We start from the raw sequence: 25,149 nt of genomic DNA, 5'->3' as shown, positions 1-25,149 counted from the left end.
CATTTTTACAAAATGTCTTTACAAGAAGTTTTGTCAGTTTAAAAAAGGACTAGACTACAAAAAACAAATACACAAACACACAAATCAAACTTTGTACTGTAATACATACATAAATAAATATAAACATTTACTGACTGTACCACCACAAACAGATCTACAGCCAATTAAGCACATATATAATTCCATCATTTGCAAACTAAGTTATTTTTTATTAATAAACAGTACATATTTATTCCCCATAGAGTTCTCTGTTAATCTGTTAGTGGAATCTTGCTAACATATTCAAAAGAGGTAACAAGGTAAAGACGTATTTCATGCCTAGAATAGAACACTATGTTTTGTCATGCAAAACCATGAAAAGCATTCAGTTTGAAGCGAGCAACATTTACAGTTTAAATCAAATGGCTGTCTACATGCAATGACACACTTTCTGCAGTTTTCTCTGTCTGAATTCACTGGCTCTAGTTGCATCATCCATCAGTATTGTGTTTTTAAGCGCCATTATTTCTTACTTGACACAGTATAATAAATAGTAGAATCCGAAACAACTTTCCTCACGGAGATGACAATTATAATGATTGTATTTTACAATTATTATGGCATACTTTCCATTATTTTCAAGAGTCTTTTTTGCTAGGGTTCCTTTATGTAATTATATTTTTGTTGTAACTAATCCTGTCATACTCTTTGAAGAGAAATACCTTCCTGTTCTTTTGCTGTTATCCACGACACTTCAGTTTTTGCACAAGATGCATTCACAATTTCTAGGGTTATGCTGTGGCTTTATTATTTTTTATTGACTTTATGAAGACAGTGCAACTCCTCCTGGATCAGGTGAGAATGCCGCCCCATTGCCCCGGGGCTCTGTGCGAAGATGGGTTAATGAGGGAAAAACCGTTGTGGCTGTGTGGTTGTTCTCAGCCAGCTGTGTGGCCTGCAGGACAACCCCACCTAACGTGAGTTGAAGTACATGCACAATCTGCCATATTTTTTCATTCGTTTCCGTTTTTTCATTCCTCCGCTCTGCTGAGGTGCCCCCCTCTGCGACCGGTTCTGGTCCTGCTGGGTTCTGTCTGGCCCCGTCTTCAGTGTTTCTCAGCCGATGGCTTCTGGTGGTGCTGGTGATGCTGTCTGAGCCTGGGCCCTATAAGGGTCAGAGAAGGCAGTCAGTTTTCTGTGCACTGTGGATGTATAATAATTGTTTGAATATCTGTTAGAGGGCCAGTTTAATGTCCACCTTATGCAACAATTTCAAAAGCCTTTAGAGGATTCTGTTTCCAAAAACACTGGTAATATATGCTACAAGGAGAATATTTCCGTGAATGATTGTCTGCATGCTAAGTAAGTTATTTTGTAGTTACTTGGTTTCATATCTTGTCCTTAACCAAATCAATGAATAAAAATCTAAAAAATGGATATATGGACATGGTGTGACATCCACAATATCTGGCCTAAATAGCCCTGAGAACAAGTATGCCAGCTTGGCCCTTTATATGATATGTAATCTCCTACGACAGTAAACATTTCCTTACTGTGTTGAAGGGCTGGTGACAGAGTGGGAGTCTGAAAGGTCTTCATGGTAGCTGGGCCTTCTCCTGCTGTTGTTATTACCTGTACCTCCAGTCGGTAGTACGTCCCTGGTCGTAGGTTGGAAACCACCAGGAGATTATGGTCCTGAAAGACAAAGGGCAAACTCTCTAAGGATCTCTGACACTCAGAATCACTAATATCCAGGACGCATATACTGTGGAGTGAACAGCCTCCTTGTCTGATTTTGATGGAAACACACTTTTGAAAAGCATTCTTGCATTTGAGTTAATTAATTAATATTTACTTACAATTTATATAGTATTTCATTAATTGATCATATGATTTCACTTCATAAATAATGCTACAGGTTTAGTGGCACTGTTGCAATAGCAGGTTATTCTAAAATTGCATGAAATAAGAAGATTGATAGTTTGCTTGGTTTATACCACAGACATTGTTTCTGCTGCCAGCACCATGGCCAGTTTCTCCTCTCACTTTACATCGATACACTAACTGCCATCAGGCCACACACCCTTTCCGGATTCTTCACAGCTACTCAACCATGAATCCATCCTTAAATGGCTCAGAATGTCTACATCTAGCCTTCCCCCCCCACTCCAAAATAAATGGTATAAAATATTGTCAATGTTGCTCCCAAACATTTGTGCAGTGCATAATGTTCAATGATAATTCAACAATATGCAAAAAGGGAGCACAGACAAACTTTTTTCGACATTACGCAAGCTACAAATAAACACACAACAGAGGACACAAATAGTTCATTCGCAGAGGTAAATAAGCCCTCTTTAATCATGAAATGTTTGATTCCCTTCTGCATGATAATCCCGGTGCAAGGGGAGATATTTTTAGATCAAAACCCTCTTGCTGGGTGGCGTGGAACAGGTCCTGGATGTTGTTGATAGAGGAGATTATGTAAACTTGCGGGCTTCTCAGAACAGGCGAGCAGGATGAAAGGAGATGTGTGGATGCCAAACAAAAAAACAGTAGGAGGGGGGCACTGGTGCCAGTGCAGAGCTCTCATTCTCTCAGACCCCCCCCCCCCCCTCGCTGTCTGAGGGAGCATGTTGATTATGACCTCCGTGTGAGGATGTCACATCTGCCTCTCCCGAGAACACCTCTGCCTCAGTGTCAGAAGCAAACATCGCAGGTACCGCGTTGAAAGCGAAAATATCCGTTTTTTTTATTCTTGAAAGAAAAGAGTGAACTGACATGGATTCACTTTTCTAAAAATTTATATGAATAAATTATATGAAAATATATAAAAACAATAGTCTTCGCAGCATCAATAATGGTGGTTATTTTTCATGCTACAATCAAAGGAAGAAAATGACAAATCACATTTAAACTTTTAACTGTCCTTCTTTAAACTGCAACATCACACAAAAGAAAGCACCGATAAAATCTAAATATTGCTTGAAGACAGCATGAAATCAAAAATGATCTATGACCAGTAGTAATAGTAATCAAACAGACTCCCTTTACAAGATACTTACGTCATTCTCTGCCATTGTTGAATGGACCTAAATGAACTATTGCTGAAACTATTAACTATTAACACCAGAACTCCTCAACTTACTTATTTACACTGACATTTAGTCATTTGACAGATGTGACTACATAACCTCAATGACAACTGAACACTGGACACAAACAAGGAAGGAACTCGGAGCATCTCACTACTCAGTTGTGTCTGGTGACACATGGTGAAAGGGTGACAGAAAGCTTACCGGGGGCAGTATCTGGGACTGAGAGATGATACTGTTGGGTAGGCTGTTCTGCCGGCTCTCTGTGGTGACCTCCGCCCAGGTGACCTGAAAGCCCGTGACACGCTGATGTGGGTGGGGCCTGGACACCCTCCAGAGGAAGCTCCCTGTGATGTTCCCCTCATGGATGGAGAAGGATGCTGTCAGGTTCTCTGGCTTGGCCAGCACTTTGGGAAGAACAGCGCCTGAAACACAGAGATGGAGAGTAGTGTTTTGCCTTATTGCATGATTCATTCCCATGCATATTTTGTCACTTGGCAAGGCACTCTTAACTAGGCAGGGCAATCTATGAATCAAGGGTACAGAAGTGGTCCTTACAGAATCTAATATAGCCACACAAACAACAGTACGTACAGAAAACAACTGAGTATGTCTGAACATATATCAATCCATCAATAAGCACCACCCTGAACACAAATTGCAACATTAAAAAAATAAACAGGTACAGTATATATTTTATCATGGAACAACACCACATATAAAGAAATGTTCCATACTGAGTGAGCTGGCTTTACAGACCTGGGCATGCAGTGACACAGCGACCAAGCTTGCCTCACCTCCTTCCCCAGGACAGTGGATGTGCTTGTGGGTCTTCGCTCTGATCGTGGCGCAGGACGGAGTGAGGAACGTCGTGCTCTCCGCCTTGGAGCGACCCTTAGACCTCATTGTGTGCACAGTGACTTTGTACTTGCAGGAGAAGAGCAGGCCCGGGAGGTTGATGTAGTTCTCCTTAAGACAATTTTTGCGGCACTGATTAGTTTGGTGTCACTTACAGGTCCAGAGATAATTAAATACAAAGCGCCTGAGATCACATTTCCTTCCTCTGCCCTGAAAAAACCTCGCACTGCATAAGTTACCAGTAGTAGTTATTAGGGAAGCTGCTGCTTCAGTTATATATATATATATATATATATATATATATATATATATATATATATATATATATATATATATATATATATATAATTTCAAATATATATACTTTTTTCACATTGGATTTTTTTTTCTTTCACGCCTAATGAGATTTCATAAGTAATACAACTTGCATACTTTCCAATATTAATTACCTCAAAAACCAATGCATGTCTTTTTTGTGTTTGTGGGGGGCAGGCCTCAAGCTGCCGAGTCCTTGCGGATTGAAACCTCCACACTCAGTTATTTGTTAGGTAGGAATTTCACATGATCGTCTGCACGGCCAGTGTTGTGATACAGAGGCACCCTGATTAAAACAGCCTGTGGCACCTCATTCACACGGAACAGAGGAGGACAAGAACAGCTTTGGCATTCTCTCCAGAATTCTATAGAAAAAAGGGACGTGCATTTCCTAGCAACCAGAAACAGAGCGGCGAAAGAATGCATTGATCGCTATACCACTGCCGTCCTCTATCAAGCTGAGACAGAACAGCATCCTTAACAGGCCCCAGTCTCATCTCGAAAGCTGGGGGGAGATGCGGTCCTGTTTCACAGAAACTTTGTTTCAGTGAATTTGTTGGCCTGGATGCTTTTTTTTCCCTCTCCACTAACTGAGTAATAACAAAAACAAAAGTTACAGATTTACTCACGGGTAAAGAAAAATACAATGTTTCTGGGTTTTGTAAGGGAGGTGTTCTGTCTCTGATGGCTGACAAAAGGAACGCATGAAATTTACATGGTACTGGGTTGTGTCTGAAGTGAACGTGCATCCACTTGCAGTGTAACTGACTTCACATCTACAAAAGTGAGTACTGAACAACTGCTATCTTCATACAGGGATGATATGATTCCTCAGTTACCTGGGTGACAGATTTCTCCGGGTCTCTGGTCTCATTGTGGCTGCAGAACTCAGGGGCCCACTGGACATGGTATCGACTGGCGATGGAGTCTGTTTCAGCGATGGAATGGAGAGAGTGTGTTATTGGACTTACTCAGCCCACTCACTGCTCAGATGTTACTTAGCAAGCTCACTGAACTGTTGCATATCCATACACAACACACAAGTCCCAGGCAAATGGCAGACAGGGGCATCATTTAATTGTGATGGTAATTTTGGGTATATATTGTGATGATCACAGTTCGCACCATCTCCCTTGTATGTAAATCAAATGTGAAAAGCCGTTTTAACTGTGTTACCAGCGTTAATGGTTGTCATCACAGTGAGCATGCACAGCAAAATGACAATCTTGACAATTTTGACATCAGTTTTTGTCAAAAGTTTCTATAACGAGAAACTCAAGTCACTGCCATTTTTTAATCTGCCAGATAATCACTTTTCTCTCATTTTAGAACACTACCTGCTTAAGACCAAACATGGCCAGATGTGGAATTTCCACAGAAAAAAACGGTGAAACTGGACTCTTTCTTACTTGAATGCCATACAAATCAATAATAGAGGCCTTTTGGTCTGTGTTTGGCATCTTCAATAGAAAATTCCAAGGTGGATGAAAAACTCCCATTGTGTTTTTTATGCATTACCCAAACAATAGTTCATTTCTGTCTGGCTTAACTTTGTGGTAAACATTTACGCATACGCCTCACTGTGTTGCAATCTACTAAAATGTATAAACATAAAGAATGTCCTGTTCTGTCTCTCTATATCTCTCTATTACACATCTGTAAGATCTATGGGTAAACAGCATAACCATGCATACAGTGTTTAAGATGTCACATGATTGTGAAGGCAGTACATGCCTTTACTGTGCATGAAGATTGCAGAGGTCTGCGTTCTGTTAAAGAGAAACTGTGAAATAGTCAAAGGCCCTGATGTTAATGGCGAAAAAGGAATCTGGTCAGTGAGTAAACTCTCAGTAATATTTCCCCCCAAGTTCGCCATTCGAAAGCTTGCCAGCTCAGGGGGATCGCATTTCACTCGATCAGGCCCTCAGGCAGCGTGCTGATTGCCGCGTGAAGGCACTCCATCGAGGTAATCAGGAATGTTTACGCTCGCTACGTCCCCTGCTATTTGCTGGATTTATTATGCATCGGGCTGTGTCCTTTTGGATGTGAAATTATACTTCTCGTATTAATAATTGAGTTACGCTGCGTTGGCCCCTGGCAAGGGTTTCCATTTGCGGTCGGGAGATAAAAGAAGCCCTTTGAAGGCTAAGACACGCATTTGGCGCTTGGAGCGCTTTGGAAGCAGAAAAGAGGAATTATGGGATGGGGGAAAAAAAGAGAGGGGGAAAAAATTCAGAAAAATAAACACGATGTAACGAGGTACGCTGATGGAGCATGGAAGTGTTATGGAAAAGCATAAGGAAGAAGCGCTGTAATCAGGTGGAGAGCTGCCCCTAAGCGCAACAGAAACCATGAAGGCGAGCACACCACCAGTAGCCAAAACCGTTTCCGCTGTTGATGTAAATGTTAAATATTGTCAGTAATGCAAGAGAACGTTGTATTGTCCTTGCATTCCACTCTAATCCCTTTGTATGAGATCACAGTAACAGAAGCTACTGTATCATATTTGTTAAAGCGTCTGTATCTAAAAGCCTCATCCATAGAGAGAAGTTGGAGGAATATTTACTGAGGTGATAGGTGTAACGTAAAAAAATGCAAAATCACTGAAGCCCATGGTCACCATGCAGAGACCAATCTAGTAAGACTAGGACTAGTTGTGGAATGGAAGTAATTATGCACCTTATACAAACAGCATATTGTCAGAGTTAGTGGAACACACAGCACAGAACATTATGTGAGGTATGGTACCTGGTTCAAGTCATGGGGACACATGTGAGAACAAATGTTTTCTGAGGGTAATTCAAAAAACATGAGTTACTGAGTTTCTCCATGATGCTTGATTCATCAAACCATATATCATGCTCAAGCCAATCTTAATACCTGCTTTTCAGAGGTCATAACATTTCCACACAAATATGAGGCTTGGGCATAAATCTGACCTTAAAATAAAATCAATGAAATACTGCACTTAATTGACCCTATATGCAAACTCTCTTTCCAGTTTTAGCGCTTTCATCTAAAGAACTGCATATGCATTAAGGGCAAGGGCACACACGAACACTACCCAAGAGAAGAGTTCTTAATTGCAAATTTCACCCTATTACAAATGATTTGTAAGTCCTACATACTGGTACATTCTTGCGGGTTTTGGCACCTGCAATGCACATGCAGTTCTTTAGTAAATCTGGCCCTGAGAGAAGAACAGTATGCAAACCCAGAATCCTGGCACACTGCGGAAGCAACGACCACACCAACCGCAACAAAACACTGTCCAGAACGAGAGTTAACTAAGCAAATCACAGTAAAAAGCTTTTGCCAAGCATTATTATAATGTGGTATTAAAACCTTCACTGAATTTTTAATATTACTAAATAAGGCATTTTTCAATCACCAGAACAGAATGTGAACAGGGATGTTTTGTAATCCAAAATACACTAATGCTAATAAAGGTAACAGGAAATTGCAGTTATATCTACAATACATTCATTTAGCAGACGCTCTTATCCAGAGCAACTTTCAGCACAATAGAACATTCAAGTTAGATGAGCAACAGTGTGAGACCATGCTAACAACACTCCCAGACCAGTGAGTGTGAGCAATAACACTGTTCAAGCCATACCCTTAACTTGTGCAACCTGATTAGACAAGGGAAGCCAAGCATACTACTACATATCAGTCACTATCACAATATTTGGTTTGAAAAGAGAAAACCTAAACTTTTTAAATTACCTATTCAATTGAAATGACCTTACTATATTCCTAAAACCTATTCCACAAAGCTAAAATGGTCTTCTTTATCAATAACCATACCTTTGCAGTATGTACGTAGTGCATTACACCTTCAATACATAATATGTTTCAGTATTGAATGAAGCAATTTATCAGTCAGAGGAGCAAATGAGAAACTTAGCCCCATGAGTTCAAGCATCAGATATCCAGGAGAGTTGGTTATTCTTTGTAAAACAGGTGGTTGGAGGCATCCATCAGATCTATGAAAGACCTTGCCCTGAAAACATGCTGCGCCACAGGGACTCTGCCCCGGTTCCGCTAACCGTTCTAGACGGGGCAGATTTGCATCATTACAAATCTGCAGAGGGCTACTCCATCACGAAAAAAACAGACTTCCCCGAGCCCCGGCACAAGCACTCCGTGCAGAGTTTGGCTGGGGCGATGACATGTATTAGCAACATAACACAGACCACTGAATAAGACCTGACAGCCTAACTCTCAGAGCATGCCTTTCAAGGTTTTCAAAATTTCCACTCCGGTATTAATGGGAGGCCAGGACGTTGACGCCGTCGCACGTGTTAACCCCTTATTTCTCCCCCATCCAGTGTTTCTGGGGAATGACATCAAGCCTTGTAAAACAAAATTGACTGTTTCAGCAGGCATGTGTGGGACCACTTTCCGGCAGGGAGATCTATTAAATACAGCTGTCAATAAACTGCATCACGTGAGCCCTGCTCGGTGTGTTTATTGTTCTTTTGCAAAGAGAACCTCTGCGGATTTACACATACCCACTATAGGTTCTTATTACCTCCGTACAAAGACCCATTGTTTCATATGTATTTGCGTAAGGGTATTCCCTTTTATCTTTATGATAATCTGTGTTGGTTCAAGTAGCTGTGGAGGAGGTAATCCAAGACTGTGTGTACTGACTGCTGCTGTTCAACCAAAAAAAAAAAAATAGAGGATTTCCTGGATTCTACCATTAACGGAATAATTACTGTGGTTTTTGTATACTGGGGCTCTAATGTGACACCATACATACCTCCTCTCTTCTTCCAGTAGATCCTGACCTGCAGCTGTCCATCCTGATAAAAGGGGGTTCCCAACTCCAGCGGTCCTGTAGGTCGTTTAACCAGGGTAGAAACCGAAGTCAGTGCCTCGTCTTTCTTTGGTTTTGACAGTGGGTCTTCTGCAGAGAAAACAGAAAAATGTGTTTGCTAACGAACGATGGCTTTGTAACAGCAGTTAGTCTTGACTTCTCTACCTCAGTTTAAAGCAGCAATGAGGATCAGACCACTGCAAACTACATGCACTGCAGGAGACCCTCACATCCAAGCAGTCACTATCTCAAAACCTCAGCCTTAGGATAGGAGAATCAAGCAACAATCAACCCAACAAGAAAAGGCCTCTGACAAGGTGTCTCTGGCTGACGCACTTGTGTCATTGAGCCGGGCGGTGGTGAAGCGAAGGGAGGTCTTCGGGCTCTTCAGGCGCACCTGCCCCCAGTACGTCACTGCCTGCAGCTCCACCGTGTAGCTGCTGTTGGCCTGGAGGCCCTCCAGATCCACAAAGTTCTGGGCCTGAAATGGCAACGATGCTCACCTGTTAACAAGCACCCCCCCATGACAGCCTGCATTGCGGCTGCATCAGCCAGCCTGTTCTGGGAAACCCAACCCCAGCACATTCAATTTGTTTCTAGAAGAGGAAAATGTACAGTGCTGCTATTGAAACTACATTTGGGCCTAGCAGCCCATGTCAATGCCAAGTTACCACCATCTGTGTTAGCCATTGTTTCTGAAGCAAGTGGGGCTGTGTGTTTAAGCGTCCATGTCGTATGACGAGTTTGTCCTGACATCTCAGTATCAGTGGACCGCTCGCCGGTGCTGAAGTGCCAAAATGGAAACAAGCACTACCTATTAGCGGATACCTTATATCTCTCACCTTTTACACTTCACCACCACATCTGTTAAAGACTATTACAGAAAATACAGTCCAGAATGGGTAAAAAGTGCAAACATTCTAAATATCGGGTCAGTTGTGAGAATGGATTCTGTGAGCATGTAATCAAATGCAAACTTCTTGAGGGAGCTTTCTGATTATATCTGAGATATACAGGGTGAGGAGCTTTACACATCTGAATGTATATTTTATTTGTTCTAGATGCAATGATGTAGTGTGGCCCTGAGGTCCCGAGGCTCTTATTTCATGTTACTGTATTCATTTTTACATATTCTGTACAGAATCTTACAGAATCAAACTGCTGCTTACTGCTATGAATAAGAATAAGTTTTTGGATTAAAAAAAGTTTCATTAGCATGCTTATACAGTAGTTTGCCATATCTACAAGGTAATGTAGTAAAACACTAAAGAACACAAAACTCGCTGATCCTTCAGTTACAGTAATTGTCAGAAAGTAATATACTGTTATCCAAAGTAAATCATTTCATGTTATTGCAAGACTTCCCTCCGTAAATAAAGCACGACTGTTATGTTTTCTCTAGTTCGGAAAATGCCAACCATGCATTTTAAAGAGCTTAATTTGTCCAAAGCAATAATAGAGTAATACTGCGCTGCGTCCGTGCTTGAGCAGACGATGTAAGAGTTTATGCAATCAAAGCGATGCCGTCTGCTGTTTATCTTTGGGGTCGAGGCGCAGTGATTTTTATTTACAGTGCTGCGGTTTGTAGAATGAGTCTGAAACAAGCAAATTCCAAACAGTCCTGCCCAGGCCCGGGGCAATAACCGCCTGGCCAACGCTTCAGCTAAGGAGGGAAGTGCTTACCCCATTGGTGGTCTTTCTCCTCTTCTTCTTGGATGGCACCATGGCCCTGTCACTGACGATCCAGCTCCAGAACACTTTGTAGTGGTGGACAGGGATGTCAGGTTCCTCTGGCAATGTCCAGTTGAGACGGGCTGAGACCTTCCCATCGGCGTTGACTGTCATGTTGGTGATCCTCAGGCTGGCTGGAGCAGGGGGCGCGGAGGGGTCTGTGGAGACATCGTCAAAATACACATTTGCAGCAGCTGTACATCTTTGATCCGTATGTGTCCTCAATATTCCTAAATCTGAACTGCAATGTAATCAATACTAATGTCTTCTAATTGCACTTGTGTGTTGTGATCTGATAGTGAAACCAAAGGTTAAGAAACCAAACTAAAGGTTAAGAATACTACCCACAGTTCTATAGGGTGTGAGAGGCAATATCCACAATAGTTTGCATTATAAGCAAATTGACTTCCATACATTTCAGATCATTTTCCCTTTTTAATATAAATAAACAATGAAGATTTTGCAGAGGTTGAGCTTCAGAAATGCAACATTGATGCTGATGATGAAGCACTTGGAATGTGCTAAATTTGTGTGAATTACTGTAATAACTGGCTCAAATATTTCTCACAGTTGCTTCCAAATTGACTGTTTTGCAGTAGTATAAACCAAAGTTGTCTCAGAAGCAGGCAATCTTTTCAAGGACCTACAATAAAGATACTTATCTGACATAACTAATCATTCCAGTGAAACAAAGTATGGACAACAAAATTGTTTAACCTAAGAAAAAGAGGTCGGCATTACAGCAGCAAGCTGATGCTACCCCTTTATTTGTGGATTCAGGCAGTGGCCATGCTGTTCTCCGCACTTTCTTCTGCATGCTGAACACTTTTGAGAAACTTCAATGTGCAAAAACAAAATACAAGTCAAACAACATGGGTTGAATCTGAGCGCTGTCCTTTGATTTGTGTTTACCCCTGCTTGAAAAGACTCCAGGCTCAGAGGGTATGATTGTGGATACTGGTGATGAGATGGGCTGATTCCCAGAGCTCAACCCCACAGAGCCTCACTCTGGCTTTGTTTGTGTGTGTGATTCCTACCTCACTGCTGCGTCTGTCTATACTGTCATGTTGAAGACCGCCCGTATTCACAAGACCCTGATGGATGGAGGCTTGTCTAGGAAACTACTTTCGGCTGCCGCGTGCCGTGACTTCCTGACCGATGAAGTCAGGCCCAGCTCTAGCCAAAGACTACCAGATGTGAGACGAGCTTTAATGAGAAAATGATCGAAAGTACATGCGCCTCCTCCCACCTGAAACACATCTGAGGCCTCCGAGGTCCTGATCGGGCTCATCGGCTGGTTTCGAGATGGCTCGCCAACGTTAATTCACACAAGATAAATACATGTCCGCCATTTTTTGCAAATCAGCTGAAACGAGTCGCAGCGGTAAGAAATTGCAGGCAGATGATGTGCCGTCTCTGTGTAAATAACTGAGGGATGGCAGGCTCATCAATTTGGTTCTGCTCATCTGTTGAACGGCAGCAAATGTTCACCCGTCCGCCTTGCCCAGCCCATGCTCGCACAGCTTGGGAGCAATAAACTGTGGACAATCATTCCCCTGCTCTCCACATGTTCCATAGAAATGCAATTTTTCATCAACACAAAAAGGACTCCAACACAGACATGGCTGCCTTCTAGAGAGAATATACCAGCAGATTTGTCCACATGTGAAAACTGTAAGGAACGGTCAGTACGAACTGCTGGAATAAATATCTTATACAAACGGCATGGTAAATATCATGTGGTAATTGAAGGAGGACCTCACCATGCCAAATTATGACAGTAGATGAATTTCCTAAATAATATCTCTGTATGCTGAAAAAGAACACATTTCAAAAGGGTGGTACCATACCCATAAAAACAGCAAGTGAATGCAGACCCAACTTCTGCATCATTTGGAACCTATATCACTGAAGAGCAACACACACAACAGCTAAATCAAACACACTTTGATTTTGGCTGAACCTGATGAAATCTAGATACAACAGCTCATTTACAACCATGTAATTTCTATGAATTCCAGGCCAATTGGCTCTGCATTTACACATGCCACGTGTAATTGCACTGAAGAGTGGTTTATTGTAGCTCAATTCACAACACCAAGACAGAAGTCAGCCAAAAGCACACACTATCCCCCACATCTAATCAGTGACATAGAAACACCTTGCTTCATACTTTTTGGCAGTCAGGCAACAATTATGTGCATTTAAAACATGTAATACTAATGGTAATTCAAACAAATTACTCTTTATATGGCTGTAAAGTGGGGAAGCCCCCACTTTGAAAAGTTAAATTAGGTTCTGCTCATTCATCAGGGTGAAAGACAGTTTTTGTTCAGCTTGTCATTAAATCCTGAGGCCTGTGGGAGCACAAATGCACAGCAAATACTGACTGATTTTATGAGAGGCTGGTATCATTTTGAAATCTAAAATCTGAACACTTCACATATTATAGAGACACTAGGCTCTGGGGTTGCAAAGAGAGGCCTCACTTTCAATGGTCAACAAAGTTGTGGGGCCTTCCTTTCTCAAGGCAAATAAAAATCTGAAACCACACTAAATTACAATGATTTAACAGCTGTGCTACCATTTAAAGCAAAATTGTGGCTTTTGAGGGTTTATTACTGAGGAAGTGGCAATATTTTAAGTTTGATTCTGCTACACAGCAGCAATAAAAAGTTCTACTAGTATATCCTACACTGTCTTCTCTCCCAACTGCTCTTCACTAGTATACTGTTTTACTCTAGTCACAAAGACACTGTGGACACGCTTTGACAAAATCACTCTTTGGTAGAGCTTTGATACACTGAGGATTGGTAAACCCAAGGAATTCCCTCCAGTGAATCTGGATGCAAAGTCCTCTCTCAAAGGCTCCACCTGTTCGGGTGTCTTAACTGTAGCAAATGGGAGGGATTGAGTGTCAGTCTGGGAGATAACAGGACACTGCGGTGAGATCAAAGCGAGGCCACACAGGCAGTCAGACCTTTGGAGGAGCGGAAGTGCTTGCTGGGGGCGGTGAAGCCCCGGGTCCCGTGGACATTGACGGCAGCCACTCGGAACTGGTACCACCTGCTGGCTCTGATGTCGGCCAGTTGGAGACGCTCCTCTGCGGTCTGCGGGAGACAGATGGGGACAGGATTAGCCCAGAGGGGTCAGGGGTGACACACAAGGTCAGAGTTCATAGGGGTGTGCCACCACATCAATCTACCTCAAAAGCAAAAAAGAAAAAAGACCCAGTTCTAGCATTGCTTTCACTGAGCAGACTGCAGTGATAATTACTTTACCCCATACTCAGTGATAAGAAGGCTATGCAAGCTGCTATGTTCCTTTTATCTATGATTCAGGGAAAATATTTTTAAAATCATATCAGGCCATTTCACTGAGCACACATTATAGAAAAAACAGATCAGACATAATTAATTTCATATGTTCTGATATATCAGTAACACATTGAAGTGAGCATGGTTCAAGGACACATGAGTACCAAGCAATTCTCAGTGCTCAGTTCACAATCCAAAATTTAATTGAAGCCACAAACCTTCAATGACAAATAGATAAGTGTTTTTTTTTTTTTTAGGACTCGATATATTATCTTTAGACAAATCCAGATGTATGAGTCAAATCTTTGGGTGCGCTTAAACTTCACACTGCATTAATGTCATAGGGCTGTGGCAAACGGAGCCATGGTACCTGTGCCACGGTCTGCCAGTCTGTGGCATCATCTTCGCTGGGGTGGATGCCGTAGTTCCACCTCCGCTGTACCACATACAGAACCGGCTCCACAGAGATGTTGAACTTGGAGGACCAGCGGATCTCCAGCTGGCCTGATTGAAGCTCGGCAAAGCTCAGCTCCTTCCTGGGCTTCAGTGGTGCTCCTGGAAGCAGTTATTTATAACCCACATTAATATGCTGGCATAACTGCAGACACAGTTGCCTTCACTGGCACACACATACACAAGTATAGGTCACCCCTCTGCATTGATGGAACTGCTTCTAACACCAAGAATTCTTCATCTCAAGGACAAAGGACTACATCTTGCTTTAGTCTTTTCTCCCCCCACATAAGGGATATCAAGGACCTTCCAAACATGTCTGACAATCTGCAAGTTGAGATATTCCTCATCTGCTGTAAATTAAGTCTGCTAGTCTTATGACACTCGATAATAGTGGAGCCATTTAAGTGGATATTGTATGCAGCTGGATTAGATGGGTACAAAAAGGAGGAGGAGAAACATTCATATGTGATCGGATTCTCAGCACCCAGCTAAATCTATGTACAGTCACTAACACATACAGTCATTCTCATGCTCATAACAATTTGCAGAATAACAAGCAGACACAGACACACACACACACACACACACACACACACACACACAGGCTCACAGGCAGGCAGGGTTCGCAGATTTTAATTATCATTCACCCATGCATTTTAAAAATGCCTGTGTATGTGTGCGTGGATGCACGTCTTTCCATTAAAGATCTATCAGAGGGTTTGACAGTGCCTACAGCAATGACATACTACCTCTTTGCATTCAATAACTTATTGCCATTGGAGTGAAGTGACTTGTTGATAGTGAGGTAGGCTGTGGGTTTAATGAAACAGAAATTGAGAGGGAGAGACTTTATGAGCGCAGTGCAATCCTGGGTCTATCAATCACTTCACCTGATGGAGAATACACTTTCTCACAGGGGGGAGGGGACATGCTACTCTGCACTCTTTTCATTACATGGCCATGATCATTTATCACCTTTGAGTAAGCATCACTTGAAAACATCACAATGTCAGGATTATAAACAGACCACAGAATTATGCTCTACTTACTATTATAGTTTCAAACTAAATTTCAGAAGGGAACTTTTTAGAAAACCCCTGGTATAACTATCACCCTTCACAAGTATAAAAATGACATACATTCATCCCTAACTCCCCTATCGAGACTTTTTTCCTTTGTTTCTTTCGACTTCTTCAATCCATTTTGTCCACCGGAGGAGTCAATAATCTTGTCCTTATAGCCAGGTACTATGCCCACCTCTGACTCCAAGTTTCAATCTAACATTACGAAAGTAACCCACTGCAAATTTTAATAAAATGTCTTTACATGTATTTTATTGACTGGAAACAAAAATGTGACTTGCATTAAAAATAAGCCGTGGTAGGATCAGACCCATTTCTATGAGTACTCAAAACAGCATTTATTCAGCTTGCAGGTTTATGTAACCGCTATACACAAAAGTCATCTTGTTGGTTTATATAATTCCTATGCACAAACGACCGTAGAGCTGAGAAGAAAATAAAGCATTTTGACAGCTCTGTGTGGAGTTATCCTTCCTTCCAGTCCCCAATGCCCTCCCACTGAGCAGGGCTTTCCAGGATAAGGACTGTGTGCCAGATAAAAGATGCACCTCACCTCCACTACAAAGCGTAACTCAGTAATGGTGCATTCTCAAAGAAGGCATGGCAGGGACTGAGACGAGGGATTGCTTTTGTGAGCGTCTTTCAGTGAACATCACTCAAACTCAGGGGGTGCGGTTACTTCACGGGAAAATTAAATACAAAGTTACAGATAATACTAATGATCCTCTTCTCTACCCTGATGGGATGGTGTTTTCCCCATATTCAAAGCATTCTGGAAGGACTGGAAAAACAATGACTGTTCTACAGCATGTTAAGCTATGTTTCAAGCAGAACAACCATTGGCAATGAATGACATCCCCAAAAAAGCAAGCTTACAGAAAGTCAGTGTCAACTCAGAATTAAAATCCAACAACCTTGCTATCCCTGTGTCTAGTTTATTGTCTCTAATGCCCATGTTATTATGCATATACACTTTGCCTTCTAATAGTGACTCAAAATGTATCTATCTTCCAATGGTCATCTTGCTCTTCTCAGTCCTCCCTTTCAATGACTGCCATTGTACACTCCTCTTCCCAAGACTCGCTCTCACAGCTTCGGTCTTCCAATGGCCTCTTGTTTAGACGTCTCGTTCTTATCACTAACACCGTGAAGCCAGTCTTTCAGTATTCATCACTACAGATCCCATTTCATAGCTTCAACACCACAACAATAATGCTTACTGATTGTGCCTTCCAGTAATCAGTTGTAGGCTGCCCCAAATTAACACAGAGATAAGATTTTGAGAGTGAAATTCTTCAAAGGTGTGTTTGGACTACAGCTCTGCTCTCCTCCATAACTACTTTTAAAAGGCTTTGGTCCTAGTGTGGGCGGACAGCAGGGGAGTTAACACTTGACTCTGTAACAAATCACTCTGAGTGTGCCTGGCTGCTGGATAACACTGATCCCCCAAACCATTCATCCTCTTCTACAAATCCAATGCCTCCCGTGGCAAAATACCATGGTCGAACTTGTGGTGCAAATCCCAGGGAAACTTCTCTCTGTCAGGAACATACTTCTGGAGCATACATGTGCAAAAGAAGAACTTCTGATGTCTCTGATCTACTGAGAAGATCGGTCCATGGCCAGAACTGCTTGAACACCTGAAGCTGTAACATGCAGTCTGATAGATGTGAAGCAACTGTGTACACGACCGCTTTCTCACACTGGTCTCAGCATACCCACATTGTTACTGCCAGGGACAGAGATAAATAATTCAAAACCAGAAGAAGTGTGCCTGTGTGTGCAGCCATTTGGCTAACTGTATGCAGTTTGCTTATTGTTTAAGACACAATGAGAAAAATCTGGATATTGGATAAAAAAAAAAATCATTTGTAATGCTTTTGTAATTATATGAAATCCTGAAATAAAAGAGGGCTGTTTATACTCAGACCTGAGAATAAACATGAAACTTCGCTCAGCTCATCAATCTTGTGCAAAGAAGAAAATGGCTTTCTTCTGTTTAGCCGAATACATGCTCTGCCAGCAAAGACTGAATATACAAATCTGCAGTGCACATTGAAAACTGTGCACGTGATGTAGTGGACAAAAACGGCACCACGCTCTTTGGTCCTGGTATTTTGGAAAGACGCTGTTAGTGCTAAAAACAAGCGTGTCAGCTCCACTGATGTGTCCTGAGTGAGACGTTTCACCGGGGCACCACACCTGCAAACACATCTGAGAGCGATCTCGCCAAATATGCTCAATTTCACCCCATTCACTTTCCATAATCACTTCCAGTGTTGGGAACCATAGATTAACCTAAACGCACATATCCGGATGCTGCGCACATACAAACAATTACGCGCTTTTACACTGAACACATGATCGGACCTTTCACACTGAAGGTTAGGACAGGAATTCAATAAAACCCTTTGACCTGCATATAAATAAAACATTTCAAAACCTGGTACCAAGGGATATTACATAAGGCCCATGTTTTCTGTTCAAGTCTGCTATTACAACACCACACCACTTTGAGGCATTGCCATTTAGCAATTTCTCTTTCGCAAAAAAGCCTTACATTTCAAGGTTTGCTCAAGGACCTCCAAAGCCGATTTTTGACATGGGTTTACTATTGGCTTTAGTACTTTAAGCAAGTAACAACATGGGTTTGTATTGCAGTTCAGTACATCACCATAAATGGTGGTTTTCACGACATTCAAGAGGGTACCAACATTACTCACACATACGGACACACACACACACAAACACGCACACACACACACACACACAAACACGCACACACACCACGAAACTATACCGTAACATGATAACACTGCTGTTATGCCAGTAGTCCAGTGACAGCGTGACTCAGTTTGCCATAGTCTCCCAGCTGGAGGGCTACAGTGAATGGTACCTTTGTAAAGGTTCTTGGGCAGCTGGCAGGTGTGTCCGCAGCCATTAGAGCAGCACTTCTTGACAGTGGAGCACTCCCCATCGTCCTCACAGCTCTCCACGCAGGCTGCCGCAAAGCCACTGGCCTTCTCCGGGGCAGGGCAATCTCCCTGCTTCACTGTCTCCACAGACTTCAGGAACTCACAGCTCGTCAGACACTCGTAGTGCTTCTTAGGAAACAAAGGCTAAAAGGGGACATGGTGAAGAGGAGAAGGCCAAAATCATGAAACATTTGCTCTGCTAAATATAAATCCTTCCTGTGACTCCATGTTTATACTTTGTGGGTCAATGCCTTGATTATTCTCAGACTAAGTGTTAATGAGTGCTTTGTCATATCTTCCCCGACTTATATCTCAACATAGATTTTAAATATTATCCATTAGTACAGGTGGACATTTACTGAAGCCATGGAGATTCAGCATCTTGATAAAAGTTACAACAATGCGCCACATGAGATTTAATCCTGCAGTCTTCTGGTTTACAAACAGAACTACAGTTCCATAACAATAACACCTTCCCCCAATTCATGGTCATACTGTCCTACCTTACTGTGTGGAATTTTCACACTGAAAGGGGGCCTTCTCCTGAGGCTAACTACCTGTCTGTAAGTAAAACTATTGTTCTGGTTTCATCTGCTCACATTTACTCCACATTACAGGGGATGGTCTCCAGCAAAGATTAAAGATTAATGTCAGAGTGATAAGATCTATTCTTAGCAGGAGTATAATCATCACTTTTCCCATGCCAAATAAGTTTGTTCATCACTACACCACTTTGAATGTTGGTCTGGCCCTGGACCAGTCACTGTTTAACACCTGGAGAATATAAGCTTTTGCATATGGATTCTGAGTCACACCACAGTGGATATGGAGCTGCTGACTTACCTCACACAGGTCCTGGCACTGGTTCTCCTTCAGGTCCCAGGATTCCTTGCAGGGCTCCAGACACTACGAGAGGGAGAAGGGTGTCAGCGCTTCAAAGACAAAGCCACATCAAACGGCGGGGGAGCCAGAGCCAAGCACACACCACACAGGGCCGCTTCCACTGAATGCACAATGAGCAGAACTCACACCACTTTGAAATGACACCCCAAAGCACCTGCGGCGAACATAAACAAATTACAAAGAGATAATAGGCAGGGACAATGAATTTGGATAAAGGGCAGAAAAGGAGATTACATAATGGACCCACAGCGGCACTGTGCTCGTTTCTGTGTTTGGCACTGCCCCGTTGCAGATTCCTTTTCAAGTACATCAGCACCAATCCCCCCCTCAAGTCTGGACCTCAATCCATTTGGCACCAGCGCCCACATTCTCTCTCTCTATCATTTCCAGTTGTAGAGTGCACATAGAAGCTGGTTGACAAATGATACACTCGTTTTGGAACAGTTTCCCAAGACATTTCTGACTTATGCCTCTGCACGGTACAATGAATCAAAGAGGAACTTAATATTGAATGTCACCACATTACACATTATTTAGGCAAATGTGCTATATAAGTGACAAATAAAGTGATATGGAAAAAGAAGAAGCAAATCAAATCCCCTCATGCTATATATATAGCTGCCCCAATAAATGAAATGCAGTAACACTTAATGTGATTTGAGAAAAAAATCTACATGTGCGTCTTGTGAAATCATGCATCTGTTCCCACAGCACATGGCACAATTTCAAATGTGATTGAGCATCTAATGGATGATGCTTTCCTGGTGCTGCCTTGTGAGAGGGCCGCTACTCTCACACACAAACCACAGTTCTCACCAACTATCTGCCATATCCAAGCTATTGTTGAAGTGTCTCACACCAAACCACACAACAAGAGAACTGCCAAAACAAGTTATTAAGACCCTCTCATTTTCTTCCCCCTCATCTTACCAAGACATGGGTACTGACAGGGAACTTCTATGTCTTAGTCCATGGAAGGAGATTATGGCAGAGGAGCCATTATTTTTCCCTTGGGTTTTTACAAAACTGTGACTACAGTTTAATCTATGAAATGTATTTTCTCAATATGGAGGTCTGGAGGTTGATAAGAGAAGTATTGCCCCAGAGGTGGAGTGCAGCACCAGTATTCATACATACAGAACACAGTTAAGACTAATGGAGCTACACACATGAAAGTATTTGCACCAGATAAAAGAACATGACTTCATTCATCAAAATCTGAGCAGGACCTGTGCTGATCTGCATGTTAAATGGATGGGCTGGCACAATGTGTGAGACTGGCATAGTATGCAATATTATTGAGGAAGTACTACAGTTCTGGAAAATCAACCTCAATTCAAAGCTTGAAAGAAAGTAGGCCTAAGAATATCAACAGTGTTGATAAGGAAAAACATATGAAAATGGCTTTCTGGTATTTTTGCTGATGCTGCTCCCTGAGTGGAAAACATCTTGACAGAAGCGCATTTCACACCTCTCCCCCTGACTTGCTGAAAACTGCAAAGCTATGTGATGTGCATCAGTTTGTAAGGCTATTGTTGTGTAGTAGTTTGTCTCATCTGGAAACATTTCCACACTGTTACACCTCACCCAACAAACATTTGCATGGCTGGCACTCCAAAGCAGTCGGGTGAGGCGAAGTTTTTGCTTACGAGTGAAAATGAATAACAGCCTTCATTGGCACCCAATCATCCCTGCAAAAGCCCAGCTCCTTCAGGACCTCTGCTGGGGCCAATCACAAACATACTGGCAGGAGACACCTTGAGTTTCTCCATCTGTGGGTGAAATGATGCTTCTTCTAATCCACGTAAATGTGACAAAAACCATGCATCATGTTAAACAGAAACAAATAAAACACTTACTTTATCAGCTATTTTTTCCATACCTTTAAGTTAAAGGTATCCAAGACATGAACGTGTCAGTGGACAGAACCACATTTGTATTATGCTTCTGCAGGAATAACACCAGAGTCAGGAAAGAATAAACGCCTCAAATAATTCTCTCAAGCGCTGAATCGATGCACAAAATCCCATGTATTCCTGCCAGCGAGCTGTGTGTTTATGGCTCTTTAATTTGCTCATTTAAGAAGGCTCGCAGATATTGCGCTGCACCCAGTGAAAAGTTTATTTGCTTTTTATGGAGCACATGGGAAGGCTGAACCTGGCTACCGCGAGACAGGGGGCTGCGATCTCAGACCTAGAGAGGGCCCTGAGCCTGCCTACAAGCTCTTAATTACACAGAGTGTGCTCTTTTAATTAACGCTTGCTTTGCCTCGCTTTCTGAGATGGCCTGTGACAACTGCCTGAGACCGAAAACCGCTGCATGGCTCACATGCAAACGACGACTATAAGAAGACCCAGCTGTGCGCGGTAATGCTTACGACACCATCCGCCAATCTGGGCATATGCACAATCCTTATTAAATCTGACAACACAGTGATCCCTTGTTATGATGGCGCTGGGACATTAAGTCATCAGACAATATTAATAGAGATCTAGCAGTATAGAGAGTTTTTATAGGGAGAAACAGAATTCACAGTTATCCCACTGTTACGGTCTACAGAATGTTACGTTAATGGCTGAGTTACAACAAGGGAGGACTGTAAAATCGATGACCAAGTTGTGTATTTATGTGTATGTATTTTTTCTCTTTTTTTTGGGCTTTACTTTTAGCATCACAGTTTGTATGTATGTGTATGTGTATACTTGCACCATATTATTACTGCCTTACAGACACAACAACCCCAGTCACATGCGATTGCACATCTTATTACTTATCCATCACTTCTGTCTGACTGATCTAGGGAAGGATCTGTACTGCTGAATGAGTTCAATACCGTCGTCCAATATGAGTGAAGCTCAGTCACGTTGGCCAAGAATAACTGCCTAATTACATTCACACTGCTGTCTCTGCCCTCTGCCTCAATGTCCCTCCCCTGCTACCCCGCACTAAAAGGCACCCTGCCTGAATAATGAGCTATGGGGGCAATGACTTCTGCTCCAGCACCCTCACTATAGGAACCCCAGCCAGTTCACGCACACGCCAAAGCCCACAAATACCTCCGGCAAGTCTCTAAGCATACACGCGTAAGCTGCCGGATCAAGCCTGTTTCCCTACTGAAAAAGCTTGTCTTTGGCTCCACTGCACTGCCTCAGTGAAATCATCAAAGGGAAATGCAAACCACAGGTCGAGAGGACAGAAGCACACAGCTGGCCAGCACTGAGGATGTTTTTTTTTTTTTTTTGTAGGGCAAGGGGTGCAGATCTATTAATTATTGATTAAATTAATAAAAACATTCCTTTTTACATGCAGAATTTTTCTCATATCATCCTGGTAAAGCCACTAGAGTCTGTGGATACCACATGCCATTAACATCATTAGTAAATGCCTTAAAAATAAGTGCAGCTAACGCTTGGATTTTTCTACACTCAATCCGGTCTCTCCCAGTTAAAATACATTGTGCCTCATTATATGCCTGTTGCAGGCATACAACAAAGCATACGTGCAGCTCATAAATAACAAAGGAGCTGAAACTGCAGAATATTTTACATTTCACATTTGATAGTGTACTGACATATGCGGTTCTTTTAAAGGCAAGAATCTGTCATAAAAGCTGGGAGATGACTTTTGAAATGCATGCACAGGTGTGCTGATACCAGACAATTTGTCATTATTTCCCGACAGCCCCACCCTCAAACTGACATTTCGGCAGGAAAAGAGAAGGATGATGACAGACATCTCACCAAAGCAAGTAGCAGGCCTCTATACAATAGTAAAGCTGCACTCATCAATCAAGCTGCTTAAATCCTTCAGAACTGATGAAATCAGGTGGATTGTTTCTATTAATCTCGATTTTAATCAAGGCTGAAAAAAGAGATGTAGTTTTATGAGGAGAAAATACCTGATAGACAGAAGATACAGACACTGAATTCTGCATAATCCTGTACAACAACTTAAGCAAATATTGTCAAAGTAGACAGTGAAAAGTTTTCACAACAGCACTCATCCTATGGCACTCTAAAAATGCAGAGAGAGAGAGAGAGAGAGAGTTACCACCACTGGCCTGGACCCCAAACAAAAGGGCTTGTGTCCCATGCTCCTTTGCATGTGTCATTATCTGCTTCCCAGAGAGTGACACATTCTGCATGGCTAATTAGGCCCGGCCAGGGGGGCCTCTCACTTCCTGTTTCACGCTGCTATAAAACGCAGCAGTTATTCCTCAGAGGGGGCAGCTTGAAAGACTTTTTGTGGGCCAATCTGAGAGAGGCACGAAGCGTCTCGCAATGACGCGGAGTGTCCCTGGCTCTTCACATTGTGATGGTGAACGTGCATGTGGGGGGGGGGGGGGGGTTAACATCTTGTGGGGTGAGGGGGTCCATCCTGGAACAAACTTCCCATGGGGTGTACAATGATCGCCATCCATCTTAAAAACCCCACACCTTCCAGAGCAGAATGAAAGGATGACAGGAATGATGAATAATAAGAACATGACAGACTGGAAAATAAATATGCATAAACGCAGCTGAAGTGTTTGGCTTCGGATTTATGAAGCGTGACAGGCGACCAGTTAAAAAAAAAAAAAAAAAAAAGTCCATGGTTTTCGCGACACTGAGTGCAGTCACAATAACAAGAGGGCTCTGCCAAACAGATCACAGAGGAGAGAAGTATTCCCATGCAGCCCTTGTCATACATACACAAACACATGGCTGAAATGGCAGAGACGAGTGTGGGTGGTACGGCTGCTATGATTAGCGGAGTCGATGACTGATGAGCTGAACTAGTCTGTAATGGATACAGATCTGATATCATCTCATGTAGACAGGTAGAGCTGAAACCTGTGTCTTACGCAGTCATGCACGATGAAGAAACTGATCCCACTTTCATTAACAAACTAGTGAGATACGATATAAATATGCCTTCGGTTTGCTAACAATAAGTAACGTGTACATACTGTGTAACTCTGCAACAGAAACTATGAAACAGGCCCTTGCTTTACCACAAGACTTACAGCTAATGTAATATGCAGTTGTAGTGAGAGTATTGCACAAAGACTAATACGGGCTCTTGGCTTCCACACAACACAGAATAGCCGCTTGTTTCAGGGATCTGCTGTGGTCGATGTGAAGTGAAGGGAGTTTCCCTCTTCTTCCTCTTTGTCACTGAAACCCCTTCTTCGTGTCATGAGTGGAGTTGGGGGGGGGGGGGCTCCTCCGCAGTGGCATTACTGATTAGTCTTTAAAATCATCAGGCTGGGTGTTGGCTCTCAGCAGCGACGGGAATATTTATGAAGCGGGTGTGAAATCACGCGGGGGCTGGGGTGGATAGCAGCACTGCATCATTCTTCTGGGAGGATTTGATAGGGTCAGATCTGTGCAATTGATCGCTAGCTGTAAATCCCCCCACATACACACACACACAGTAATGGCCCGTTTTTGCTGCACTTGCTGTATGCACTGATTTAAAAAAAGAAAAAAAAACTTGGGGCCCTCACAATTCCCCCCTCCCCCCCTTTTCAACATCTGGTCATATTTATCGACCCCCTCGCCTCCTCTGCTCCTACGGCTGGTCTTTCTCCACAACCCTAAGTATAGTGCAGGCTTTAAAGTGCTCTCT

General features: G+C 42.5%; 1 protein-coding gene across 1 annotated transcript in view; it reads right to left on the bottom strand.

The window, feature by feature from the left end:
- Positions 1-244: 244 nt before the first annotated feature.
- LOC118785865 (anosmin-1-like) overlaps positions 245-25,149 on the bottom strand; it is a 50,179-nt gene continuing 25,274 nt past the window's right edge. Inside the window, exons 3-14 of the mRNA XM_036540812.1 lie at positions 19,480-19,542; positions 18,558-18,780; positions 14,494-14,678; positions 13,787-13,916; positions 10,759-10,964; positions 9,412-9,556; positions 9,019-9,165; positions 5,087-5,175; positions 3,872-4,043; positions 3,279-3,499; positions 1,533-1,674; positions 245-1,144 (exon numbers count right to left, since the gene is read on the bottom strand). Of these exons, the coding sequence (XP_036396705.1) occupies positions 1,086-1,144; positions 1,533-1,674; positions 3,279-3,499; positions 3,872-4,043; positions 5,087-5,175; positions 9,019-9,165; positions 9,412-9,556; positions 10,759-10,964; positions 13,787-13,916; positions 14,494-14,678; positions 18,558-18,780; positions 19,480-19,542 (1,782 nt within the window). The 3' untranslated portion in view covers positions 245-1,085. The remainder of the gene's footprint in view (positions 1,145-1,532; positions 1,675-3,278; positions 3,500-3,871; positions 4,044-5,086; positions 5,176-9,018; positions 9,166-9,411; positions 9,557-10,758; positions 10,965-13,786; positions 13,917-14,493; positions 14,679-18,557; positions 18,781-19,479; positions 19,543-25,149) is intronic.

Source organism: Megalops cyprinoides, chromosome 11 (assembly GCF_013368585.1).
Source record: "Megalops cyprinoides isolate fMegCyp1 chromosome 11, fMegCyp1.pri, whole genome shotgun sequence".
Lineage (NCBI taxonomy): Eukaryota > Metazoa > Chordata > Actinopteri > Elopiformes > Megalopidae > Megalops > Megalops cyprinoides.
Note: the sequence above shows the minus strand (reverse complement) of the source record. Positions and strands in the feature narration are given on the sequence as shown.